Below are 13,035 nucleotides of genomic sequence, written 5' to 3'. Positions count from 1 at the left end.
CTTCTCCCAGTTTCCATTATGCCTTCTCCTACCCAGATTAGAGGTGTAAGTCTTGCTCTTCATTGTCTCCTCGTCATTCTCATTTCTTCTAGTCATACACTTATTTTTTTTAGTGACTCTGCAGCTCTTCATATTACTACTCGTCCTGCTTCTTCCCCTTTCTAATCACAACTTTCCCATCCTGCTTCTCTCCATTTTCCTAAGCTAGGCTGGAACGTTTTCTTATTCTTCAGAGCAAGTTGCACTTTTCAGCACTGCTCTTCAGTTGTCAGATTTTGTTAGACATCTTGTCTCAGCTGATGCTTGATCACAGTGACTAGATGTGAGTAAATATGTTAATGAACAACATTGTCTTTTAGCTTCAATTCCCATCCGTAGTGGTAGAGGAAGATAGGTGCATTGGAGTGCTCTCTGTTAAAATGTAAATACTGAGTTATCAGTGATTGCATGTGAACAGTGAAGATTTTTTTCTGCCTTTCAGAAACTCAGGTTATTTTTAGTTTATGGATGTAGTCAAGTAAATGTCACCGGTGTGGATTGTCTGTTTTCTACTTGAAAATGCAGTAGCTGAAGAGTTATGGGAGATTTTGTAGTTTACTATGTGATGTAATTCATGTTTTTTCCAGCTTGGAAAATTACATAGACATGAGTTGTGGTGAGAGTTTCTGTGGGAAATACAGAATTTGCTGTAAGTTTTCTTGAATGAAATGTAAATAAATAAATGCAGGCAGTTCCTGTTTTATGTTTTAAGGTTTTTCTTTTGGGAGAATGTAAAAAGCCTTCAAGTGAAATTTTGATTGAGAATTTTGAGTCTTAGCAAAACAGTTAAAGGAAGCTGTTCATGATGTTAAAGGCTGCAAAGTGGATGGATACCTTGTGTGAGACACAGGGAGTCATCTTATGGAAGCCAAAAGTGAAAGTCAGTGAATAGTGAATACATCTTCTTGAAGCTGAATGTGGTTTGTATGGTTTCATATTTCTTATGTGTGAGTCCTGATATGACTAACTGGCAGGACAGTCATTGTTTTAACCCATATTGTTTCTTTCTTTTGGAAAGCTAAAGGAACATCAGTTGCTTTAAGAATGTCTTTTTTTTTCTCCCAACATGAGTGAGGAAGGTTGAGTAGTAAAATAAAAATAAGAAAAACAGTGCTAAAGTGGAGTATATTCTACTGCTAGATGAGGAAGTGAGCGCTTTTCTTTTTTCCATTTACAATTATCCTGGGAAAGCCTCACAAAATAAGTATGAAATAACTTTATCCTAATTCTTGGAAATCTAGTTGATTTTTCTGCTGTTATCTGTGGTCAGGTGAAGCTGCCTCGTTTGCACTGAGCAACAACTACATCTCTAAAACTAAAGTAAAAACAAATGATCAAAAAAATATATCCATCTTACAGTTGCTTCAGTATCAGTCATCCTGGAATAGCAGAGAGCTAATTGAGCTCTGTGGAATTTTCCATCTGGCATCATTTATTAGGCTGTATGGATTTTCCTGCCCTAATAAACAGTGGTAGAGTATTAAAAGAGGTAATTTTTGTGTTACTTTAAAATAGATGGCTGCTTATATCTAATGTAGCTTTCTCTGCCTTGCTTCTTCCATGGCTTCTCCCACTGTATTAAGGAGTTCCTTTTTACCTTCAGAGCACAGAGGAGAGAAGGGACTTCATTAAACACTTTGTCACTGATAAAACGCTTAACGTGCGTTGCCAGAACATTTGATGTTCCAGGAGCACAGCTGTATTGATCAGCCTGATTTTGGATGTCAGCTAAATGCCTTTGCCACCACTGGGACTGTTCTACATAAAGCAGACCACAGATTTTTTTTCATGCCTTTCTCTGCTAATTTCTAGTTTTAAGTACTGATCTATGTAGGATGGTGTGTACGTAGCAATTGCAACCTTCACAGTATGGGTCATTACCTGCTCTTCTCAAAACCCAAGGTAGGCATCTATGTTCCAGTGACTATATGGAGACAGAAATCTGAGTGGATAAGCATGCTGCTTGTTGTCAGGCCCTCAGAGGGGTAGGCTGTGACATTTATGCAGTAGACAGTCCTTTAAGATACTTTGACATATTCTCAAGCAGATTTAGGAGAAAAGACAATAAACATTTTCTAGGTTAACTAGAACACTATAAAGGGTGTCCACAGCAGGTTCTTGAATAGCACAATTACTTAACTTCATGATTCCAGTTTCTATCTTCTCAAGGAGCCAGATCTGAGGCAGAGTAGACAAATCTCTCCCTTCATTCAGAGATGGTGAAAAGAATTTCGCTGTCACATACTGTTGCTTTTCTGAATTTCTTGATGCAGAGCCTTTTCTTGTCTTTGATACAAGGTGTCCTGGAAAGAAAGTACAGAAAGATCTTGAGATGGGCTTCTTCTGTTAAATGAAAGTTTAATAGACCTTACAGCGATGGAGAAGGTCTTAAGTCAGAGATAAAGGTCTTACATCTTAACTTTAAGGAAATGTTGCCTAATTTGGAATCTGCCATTGTTCTTTTGATCATCTGAACTATTTTAGTGCCTGGAAACACCTGCATTCAACTGATTACATTCTTCTAGTTCTCCCAGTCTTTTCCATATTTGGAGGCAATTAGCAAAATTTGGATTTTACATCTTAATTTGGTAAATGTATACCTGCTACTTATCTTTAGAGGTATGTTTCAGTAAATCTGTTATGAGTGTTTCTTATACAGGTATTTATCTAATTTAAATATTCACCTGTGACAGCGCAGAAATATATGAATGCTCTGTTAAATAATGTTGGTTTTCTGCTCTTAATTCTTTTTTTGACAGCCAAAATATTGCAAATACGTAAGTCGACTTGTGTTTCTGATGGTAAATCTCCTTTGGTTGTGTTTTGTTTCAGAGAAATTTTGGATTTTTCACTTGTTCTTGAAGAACAGACAAGTAGCATTTCATGCAATGCACTTCATGTTTTAATCAACTAATTTTTCTGCCTTGATTCTTGTGTGATATGGGCTCGCAGTGTTATGAAGGCAAATGGCATTTATAGAATTATACTAATATAGTTAGTATATGATTTTCATCAATTTTGGGCACAAACTTTGCATCATTTAAAAAATACTTACTGCTTAAAACTTGCATGCTGTTGTTGGATATGATGCAGATAATTCTGTTGGTTATTGTTCATAGCATAGAAAAGTGTGTTTTCTGGAAGAAACATGGAGTCAGGGTTAATAAAAATTGAAGAGATTACTTATCCTTTTTTTTTTTTTTTAAAATAATATTTTTAGAGAGACCACTTAGAAATGTGTCACCTCAGTGACCAAGTTTGTTGACATTTCTATTATTTCTCTAAATGTAGATGTTTATTATATATGTATATATACATATTTGTTATTGTCAGTGTTACAAAAGTGACCTCATATTGGAAAGGCGAGGAGTGTATTTTGTTTCTACCATTATCAAGTTGTCAAGCAAGATTTCATTTGAGCATCTCCTCCTGGCATATAAAAGAGGAGGAAGAGAGAGTGACTTTCAGGCAGCAGTTTGAGCTTTCGGTTCAGGCACTTACATTACCTTAAAATTTACTTGGACTTGTAAACTGAACAAGTAAGATGGGAAGTCACTGATGGAAAATAAATGCAAAATATCAAGATGTCATTTTAAGAGTTGTTTTTATGACCATTACCAGCCTTGAAAACTGTGTTAGAACAGTCAGAGTGCATGTATTCTGGTCCTGAAATTAAGGACTAGACTGCTATTCACCAGAGAGAGCACTTAAAGCACTTTACTCCAATTATATGTCTGCTATTCAATGCATGAGGCTGTTAATGCCTCCTGAAGCAATTATCTGTAAAAGTCTTGTAGTTGTGATCGACTTCCACTGGGTGGTGACCAAGGCTTGCTAGAGCAGGAGTGAGCAGACCAAAACTTTCTTTAATATGACTTGAAATTTGTATCTTCTGGGGGAACAGTCAGATCTGTTTATATTTGCTTTGCTCCTTTTCATGTTAGGCAATATATTTATCAGCAGCAAACAAGCACCTGATTGTTCTTTTTCCATTTAAATTCCCTCCACTTCCATTTTTTTCTCCTTTCTCCCACATTTTTGCCCTGTTTTCTTTGTCATTTGTTTATTTTGTACTATACTACATACAAACCAACTCAATCACTACCTTTCTTTTGAATGAAAAATAGAAAATCCTGTCGTGCCAGCTCCGTGAATTCTAATAGAAGCTATTATGTCTCTCTTTGGGGAAAGCCAGTAACTAAACGGCATCTAGGAAGCTATTTTACTGAAGGAATATGCAGACAGATGATGCAGTTCTGCATCTTGTCCTAATATTGTCAGCCTGGGAAAAGAACTGGTTGCCCAGTTAGCTTCAAAAGATAAAGGCACGTCTGATTGTGGAGGCTGCTGTCAAAACAACCAGCGGCTGAGCTGGACTACTTTGTCTTATATTCTAGTTTAAACTGTCTTTAAGTTCTGTATGTAAACATCAGACTTTGTACAGAAGATTACAGAAGTTCTGTTAGTTGGATTCAGACGTCCCTCTGTTCATATGGCTTCAGACAGGGAGGTATGCCTCCAATGTGAATTAGCACACACTTAGGGGTTAACAGCACAAACAGATTCAACTTAATGCCCTTGAAAACATCCAAATAAAACTTCTGCATGTTCAGATCTCAGAAATGTGAACAATGGGTTTAGCTGTCATAGAAAAGATGATGACTGAGAGCTGCATGAGAGGCATTAGACATATTTGGAGTGGAAAATGGGGAGATAAAAGATACGCAGCTTGTCAGAAGAACTGGTGCTTTTGCATGCTTCTCTGGCAAGGTATCTGTGTACCTCTTAACAGTAGAGATGTTTGTTGTGATTTAATTTCTTACATTTACTTTTGTACCATGGTTTCTTTTCCTCTGCTTATTGCTTCAATTCCTTTTCTTTCTTTCTTTCTTTCTTGCCTCCATGCAGCATCATGTTTTTTTTCTTCCCAGTGTGGGTTATAACAGACTGCTTAGAGCATTCATGGACATAGACTGCATGCTGTTCTGTGCATTTGAGGAATGTCTCCTTGTATTAATGTGCATGCTGTAGATGTGGTTATCCTCTATCTGTTTAATTGTGTGGACTTTTCTAAGCTTCAGGAGATTTAAAGAATAAAGTACTTTGGTAGTTCCTCTGAGAGTAGCAGCTACATGCATGCTTCGACATTTGTATGTATCCGTATATTTAAATTAGAATTAAATATCTTTTTTTTTCTTTTCTTTTTTTTTTTTTTTTTTCCTTTCAGTTTAATAAAACAAACTGGTTTTCCTTTAGGAGGTGACCAGTTTGGGAGATGTCTTTGTGCTGCAGCACCATGGATCCTTATACCACTTCTTTCCTTCCAATGTTTGCTATGGCAGGAGGTGGTGAGAGCTGAAGCATTTCTTGAAACAGACTTAAGCATGTGCTTTGTAGCTTTGGCCGTTCAACTGAGCATCTCTAGCAGCGTGGTCTTTCCTAACATTGCAGATGCAAATGTGGTTGATTAAGCAACCTTTCTCAGTTGCTTCAATCTGAGGTCAAGGTGAAAGAAATTCTGTGGAAGCTTTGCAGCTAGGATTTAGAGCTGTATTCCTTCTTCTCATTGACCCCTCCCTCCACACATAAGCATTGTGCCATAATTTCGCTTTCTACGAGAGCTCCAAGCTCCGATATTACCAGCCTGTTAAAAGGTTGAGGCCTGATATAGTGCTGTTAGAGTGCAAAGGTTTTCTTCTACATGATCTGTTGTTGTCTTGGAATGCTTTGCTTATTGCTCAGTACATGGATTAATTCCAGGCTTTAAAAGTTTCACAGCAGAAATGCTAAGACTTCTGTTATGTACTTTACACCTGTAATTCATGTTATAACATATGCTGTCTAAACAGGGTGGACCACGTGTACCTAATTGTAACATGTCCTTTTACCTTCAGATGTAAAGGAAAGATGACAGAAAGCAATCTTCAAAGCAGCCGAGGTAGAATGCAGTAAGAACATTTGCAGTGTTCTCACTTGGGTTTTATTAGAGCTTAATGGTAATTAAGAAACCTTAAGTGTGTGAAATTAAAAAAAAACAACAACGAAACACTCCCACAAAACCCCTTAATTGTATGACCAAGTATATTTCAAAGGATCTTGTGTTGCTCCGTGTGCATTTTTCAGAGAGTAAAAGCTGGAAGAAAGGAAATCCGTTCATGCCTTTAATATCTTTGTACAAACGAAGGAAGCATTGCAGGAACTAGAGCTATTGATCTTGTGTTCGTGTTTGTTCGGTGTGTTTTTTTTTCCTCATATAGGCTGAATAGCTGAATTATAAGGATGGAATTAAAAATCATTTTACTAAAATAGTCATGGTACACACAGGGAGAAATTAAATAAAGTACAGATGCTGAGGAGCCATTTTCTAATAGCATACTGTAAGTGCCATGGAGGTTGCACACATAGCAGCATACAAAGGGCTGTATTCTGTGTAATTTAGATGACAAATATCTGGTGTGTACCTTGAGTATTGTTTCTTAATTCAGGCTTCATGCTATTTTAACAGCTAGGATTAGTGAGGTTGAAAGCAATGTAACGTGCAGTTTCAGCATTGGGAATATTTATTATGGATAAAATTCACTTTTATTTAGAAGATAGGATCTTCAGTTTTGCTTGCCACTGTGCTTGCGAGTACAAATGGAACCTAAATAGTGCAAATGCCTTTTGCCAAACTGACAGTAATGGACAATTTTTGAAGAGATTGGTGCAGAAGAGAGTATGTTGCAGAGCTGTTAAATCATTCATTCGCAGCATCCATGCGACTCGTTCATCTTCTGTTTTGCTAGCGATGCACTGCTGGGGAGTGCAAATCTACAGATCCCTGCTTCACATTTTAGCCTGATTTGAGAATCGTGGGCCCCCACGGAGATGGAGAACAAACTGTGATGCTTTATTTCCAAGACCCACTCACTGGTGCCTCACTGGCCCTACCACGTAAACTTTAGCACTCTTGTGTATCTTGTGCATTACAGAGAATAGTATGCCAGGTGTGTAATTATATGAGTATTTAACATGTAGAATCTTACATTTGGAGGGGTGGAGGGCTTTTCTTGAGTCATTTTGTTTGCTAAGGCATAGCAAGGTAGACCATGAGTACTTCCAATGTAAGAGATTAGATTTGTGTATCCTAATATATGTATGTTTTTAATTGAGCTGAGGGTAGCCTGGGGAAAATAAGACTGGAAAGTTTATTCTATGGAAAACCTGGGTAGGGAGGATTTATTATACATAAAACGAAGTTTCTGAAGTTGTGTTTTTCTAAAGGGAAGGATGTTTCCATATGAACTTTGTCCTCCCGTGAAGACTCTGAATACCAAGAGAAGGGTAGTTTAATTGTTTGGCTAAATGAGGCTATATTTTTAAAGTACTCTTTATTTAGCTATCTTGTCATGACACATAGCATCATTGTATTTCTCTCTGCTGTCTTCTTGCTACATCCTAGCTGGCACAAACTGTAAGTTTTCATTTAGTTTATATAGCAACTGATCCATGATGATAATTTGTTATGCTGCTATAATAAATAACACTGACCTTGGCTGCTGGCTTTCCTCTGTGTACCTCTAGCACGAACCAGTCACCAGTGATTGAACTCATACTGCAAAAATGAATATGGCTCTCTTTCTTAGTGCAGCACTTACATCAGGGATTGAGATGTTTGTGTCTTCACTCACATTAACCCTTATAGACAATTAAAGGGAATTTTAGTTACAAATAACTAGAAAAAGTGGTTATTTTTAAAATCTTCAAGAATTAAGTAACTTCGAGGTCTTCGATGATGGAGGAAGATTTGATGGTTTTTGTTTTATAGGAGGAAGGAGAAGAAATTAAACTTATTTATAGCCATTTTATGTCATTTAATTCACATAACATTTAAGGGTAGCCATATTTCTTTTCTTCTTTGCAGCAGAGCTTTTGCTAATGGGTGCACAGTAGGATTTGTTTTGCGGTGCTGACTTTAAAAGGTTGTTTGTTTTTGGAAATGCTGAACATCAAGTAAAATGCAGATTAATAAATGTAATGAGAAGTATGTGACCTTTTCTACTTGTAATGGGGAAAGTAGTGCATTATACAATTAAAGAAGTTGTGTGCAATAGATGTGATAAAAGACTTTGGCTAAGATCAGGAAAGGTGTTGCCTGCTAAGGAGAGTCTGGTGTGGAAAATTCAATGTAAATTGTTCTACAAACAAAATTCAGCAATGAAACACATCTTTATCAATTTCTGTAGTGACAGGGAGGGTACAGAATAGGTAATGCAGCCAAAATATTGTGGAGGGAAATGATTATTATTTACTTATTTTTGCTACAGTGTTGTCAATGAGCAGAAGCTTGCCAATAGTGCATCAGCTTTAGAGGGAAAGAATAGAATAACTGGTTAAGATGAGAGCCTAAACAAAATCTTTGTTCAATCTCAGTAAAATACCTTTGAGATTTGACAGAATGGTGACCCAGAGGGAGGCCTAGATAATTGAATTAGTTATTTTTACTTGCATGACCAATAGATCAGAGAAGTTCAAATGTGAATTTATGTTGTTACTGTTCTCATTTTAGGTAAAGAAGATGAATTTCCAAAGAAGCCGTTGGGGCAAATTCCATCAGGTCCTCAGCCTGCTATACTTAATTCCACTCCAATGCTTAATGGACAAAATAGCACTGGTACACAAACAATAAGAAGGACAGAGAGGAGACCGTCTCCTGTAGAAGAACCAGAAAATTCACCAAATAACCGAAAAAGAATTAACTCACTGGAAAAACAGCCTTCCTTAAAACAGCAGAAGTCTCGCCCAACAGACACTCAGAGTATTCAGTCTAAAAATGAGGTTGATGCCAGAAGAAAACCTCAGCCAACAGGGCAAGACAACTCAAAACAATATGATAATGCAGCTGCTAACCAAAATTCTAATGCTACTTCACATACAAGAAGGGAATTTGTACCTAAGTGGAATAAACCATCTGATATCAAAATAATTGAAAAGACTATGAAACTTACTGCAGAAGTAAAAGGAAGGCCAATAAATAATTCTGTTTCAAGCTCACCCCCAAGTCCTACAGAAACACAGCCTTTGAATGTAAAACAAAAGATGAGGGTTTTGGATGCTGATGAAGGTAAGCGTGGGTCTAATGCATCACAGTATGACAACGTTCCAGAAGCTGATCATGAGAGTGAGAATCTTGTAGAAGAGATGCTTGAGAGAGTTCTTCCACAGAGTCCTAGGCATGTAGCATATACTAATAGTCCAAGAAAACAAACTGAAAGAATACCTGCTCCATTAAAAATGCCCAACAATTACACCTTTACTTCGCAGCCCAGATCTCCAAAATATTCATTGCAGTCTGACGGACCACCTCGTGGACTAAACGCAAAGCAGCCGCTGCCCTCTTATAGCAATCCTCCTACTTACCATGGAAATTCTCCAAAGCACATCTCCAGCATAAGCAATACAAGTTCTATACCTCTTCATTATCATGGGAATCGAACCAGCCCTTCTGGTAGGCCATATGGCACTTTTATTTCAGCAGATTATTCTCCTGATAAATTACAAATGAATTCCTATCCTGCCGGTCGCCAAAATCCTCTTTCACCAGCCCCTACTCGGATAGATGTAGCCCCTGTCGATGCTTACACCAGCAACTTGAGGTCCCCTACAGGTGTCAAATTTATAATGCCTCCAGTGGATTATTTACCAGAAGACAGAAAGTGGCCAGATGCTGCTTACATGTATAGACATGAACCGTACAGGCAGCCCTGGAGCCAAGACGTTAACAAGGGCCACTTGGATAATTTCCAGAGATACCAGCATTTTCAGTCAACACCTTTTCAAGACCATAGTCTTCCTGCTGTTTCTGTGGATAGCCCGATAAGATACAGGACTTCACCAACCTTTGAAGAGCATGGTTCACCACAATACCAATATGCAAATCCATCAGCTCAAGTTCAACACTACCGAAATAGAAATGATGGATTATCTATGCATGAATCTGTGCTTCTCTGAAGTATGTCTGCTCTTATTAAAATGGCAAGATCTAAACCCAGTTATACCTTACTGTGTTAGTAGTAGTCCACCTCATTTCTTCTATGAAATGTGGACAGTCCATGTGACTCATCAAAAATAACAACACTATTTTAGAGGTGTTTCAGACTTATCACTGAAGGATAGGTGAGTTCTTAGGCTTGCATTGAAGCTACTGAAAGTGATCTGATGCACATAGACAGAGCAATAGCAATAAGATCATATACACAGTATGGCTAATACTGTCATTTTTCCTCAAATTGAAATAACTTGTGTTATGATCTTTCTGCCTAAAACCTAACACAATTGTGAGTTTTATTTTGACTGACATTGTTAATGCACTGTATTAAGTATGTGTGTGTGAGTGTGCGCTTACATACACAAATGCATATGGAGAAGAACTAAAGAGTTTAAATGCATTTAACTTTTGGACAGATGATGTGAAGTACTTTTATTTTGTATTAATTTTTCTTTATAATTTATTTGAGAAGCCATTCATTTTGAATGGGAATTTCTGTCATTTTTATACAGCTGCCTCAGTATCCCAGTATCTGTTCTGGGCAGGAGAGATACTTTGGGATTATTAATTTAAATTTATGTGAGAGTTAATTTCCTCTCCTTTGACTACTGTTTGTCATTTTCCTCAGCAAGAAGGAGCAGACAGGCAAGAGCAGAAAGCCAAAAACATCTCAATAATCTGGCTAAGAAATGGTGCTTAAAATTCAGGGCAGTCTTTAGTTTCCTAGGTGAATTGAAAGTGGATAATTTTTACCTTTGCACCTAAATCTACCTTCAGAATGTCATATATGCAAAACATTGGAGCGCAGTAAGAGTAATGCCACATCCAGAAATGGTGCTGCACCCTTCACTTTTTGCCATGCTGTGCTGTCAAACTAAGCAAATCGGTTGCAAGGCCAAATCTCATAGGTATCAGAGAATTACCGGCTCCTTGACGCTCTCAAGAAGTACATGCAGGAGTCTGAGACTTGGTTGTGATTTGATATCCCCTGAGCTGTGTGCATATGCAGTGTCCTTTCTCTTAAGCTTTGTCATGTCAGTTCTGTTTCATTTCTTCCCCCCCAAAGAGCCAGAAGACTCGTGTCTGTGATTGGCTGTGGGCTGCTGAGAGAATGCGGGTGTTTATTTTTTTCACTTTGATACCAACCCGACTGTTAATAGGAAGCTTAGACTCCTGGTAACGTGTTTTTACTGATTGTTTGCAGCCTCTTCTTCTTTGTGTTTTCTTTTCCTTTCATTGACTGTGAAATGGGGGTGACAAAAACGCAGGTTAAAGTGGCCCGTGTAGGGTGAGCTCTGGGTAGGAAGCGCTGGATGTACTGAGGTCTCATTGAAGCCAATGGGAGTTGAGGCAGATAAGGATCCTGCCAGAAGAGGTCCTTGGAGTGCTTAGCAGAGATTTTCTGATGCTTAAGGACCAAGCATTGGTATCGCCATCAGTTTTGGATGGTTTAGAAGGTTGTCCTGTTATCTTTTGTTTCGTAAGATTTGCTAATTAAAGACATAGAAGTGGATTATTATTATTTTTTTTTTCCTTTAAAGGATGAGCTTTAGTGCCTATTATTGCTGCAGGTTGGCTCTGTAAGTTTTAAGGTACAGAAGTAAAAACAATTTTTACAAATGGAAGTAATATTTACTTAGTATATTTCAAAACCTTTTTGTGTATATGATGTGTCTGATGTAATTTTTAATGAACTGGGCAATTTTATATTTTAAGGGTTGCAAACTGCAGCGAAGTAACAGTAGCAAAGCACTACACTGAAACTCTAAAATTGTGAAGATAAATACAACTTGGGCTTACCTTAGTACTGATTGCTTACAGCAGCTTAGAAATGTATGTATATAATATTGTGGCTAAGTGTAATAATCTCTGTGTTTAATGATGGTTCTGTAATTCATAACAAAGCTGTACAATTCATTTGTGCAAGCAACACGAAGCTCCAAAATATGTATCAGCGGTAGTAAATACTGTAGATTTTTATATATAAAATATATACACACTATTTTCTTATGTCATCCGCAACAGTTTTATAACTGTGTATCCTATTTTGATGTGACTGTATTTTTAACATGTTAAAATAATAATAATTAAGCTCCTATTGCTTTGTCTTTATTTTTTCATTGTCTCGTTAGCTCAGAACTGCGGTTTTTCTCTTCTCAGCACAAATGATGGCTTTTCATAAATGAGTTGTGTGTATATATATATCTACCTGGTGCATTTCATTTGTTTGTACACGTTTATTTTTAGGCTGAGCAATATGGATGCAATCTATACAGCGCTTTCGCATTATTACAGAAGTAACAAGGCTATCGATTATAGTTTACTGCACTGCTAAACCTTAACCTATCATTTGTGAAAGCTAGGAGTATAAACTGCGATCATAATTTTCTGGCTGTGTTCTAATAATCTCACCCAATATCAATTCAAAAGAAGAGAATTACTGGGATGAGAGACTTGCGATGTTGCATTGATCAGAGTGCAAAATGATTGCCTGACTGTGGCTGTGGTGTTTGTTGCGTGTTTAGAGACCTGTTTTCAGCTTACAAAAGCCTGGTGTCACATGCTTGCAGTGCAGAGTCTGCTTTTGTTTTGTTTAGCTGGGCTTACCAAGCTGAAGGTACTGATGCCAGTAACAGACACCCTTGGTGTAGAGTGAAGCAAGGCAGTGTTGTGCCAGTAACTTGCTGTGTCTTGATGGTGGAGAGAATCATTCCCACATAATGGATTAGATATCCTCCTAAGAGCTTTTCTGTCACTGTTTGCTTTGATCTGAAAACAGTCGAGCAGTAAGTACCAGCATAAAATACTTGAGACCTTTCTTTCCCATAGTTTCTTCGTAAGAATTTTAAAACATTTGCCTGCCTTGTGCCATGTAAACCATAGTTTTCTTGTCTGACTCTCTCTGTGGTTAGCAAGGCAGCTTCAAGGCAGGGCTTTGGAGAACAAGTAATCTCTCTCCACTAACACAG

The 13,035-nt window shown here is 37.6% G+C and overlaps 1 protein-coding gene across 12 annotated transcripts in view; it reads left to right on the top strand.

Annotated features, from left to right (window-relative positions):
• USP6NL (USP6 N-terminal like) overlaps positions 1-12,164 on the top strand; it is a 95,108-nt gene extending 82,944 nt beyond the window's left edge. For 6 of the 12 annotated variants that reach the window (XM_085512035.1, XM_015869134.2, XM_085512041.1 and 3 more), the window contains one exon: positions 8,588-12,164. In XM_085512035.1, the coding sequence (XP_085368161.1) occupies positions 8,588-10,029 (1,442 nt within the window). In that variant the 3' untranslated portion in view covers positions 10,030-12,164. Of the gene's footprint in view, positions 1-2,871; positions 5,390-5,470; positions 5,978-8,587 lie in introns of those variants that run through there. The other 6 variants (XR_014932961.1, XR_014932959.1, XR_014932960.1 and 3 more) reach the window with 4 other exon arrangements.
• The last annotated feature ends 871 nt before the right edge of the window (positions 12,165-13,035 follow it).

Source organism: Coturnix japonica, chromosome 1, assembly GCF_054131305.1.
Source record: "Coturnix japonica strain WE chromosome 1, WE-NBRP24, whole genome shotgun sequence".
Lineage (NCBI taxonomy): Eukaryota > Metazoa > Chordata > Aves > Galliformes > Phasianidae > Coturnix > Coturnix japonica.
The sequence above is the reverse complement of the archived record's forward strand: the minus strand, read 5'-3'. Positions and strand labels throughout refer to the sequence as shown.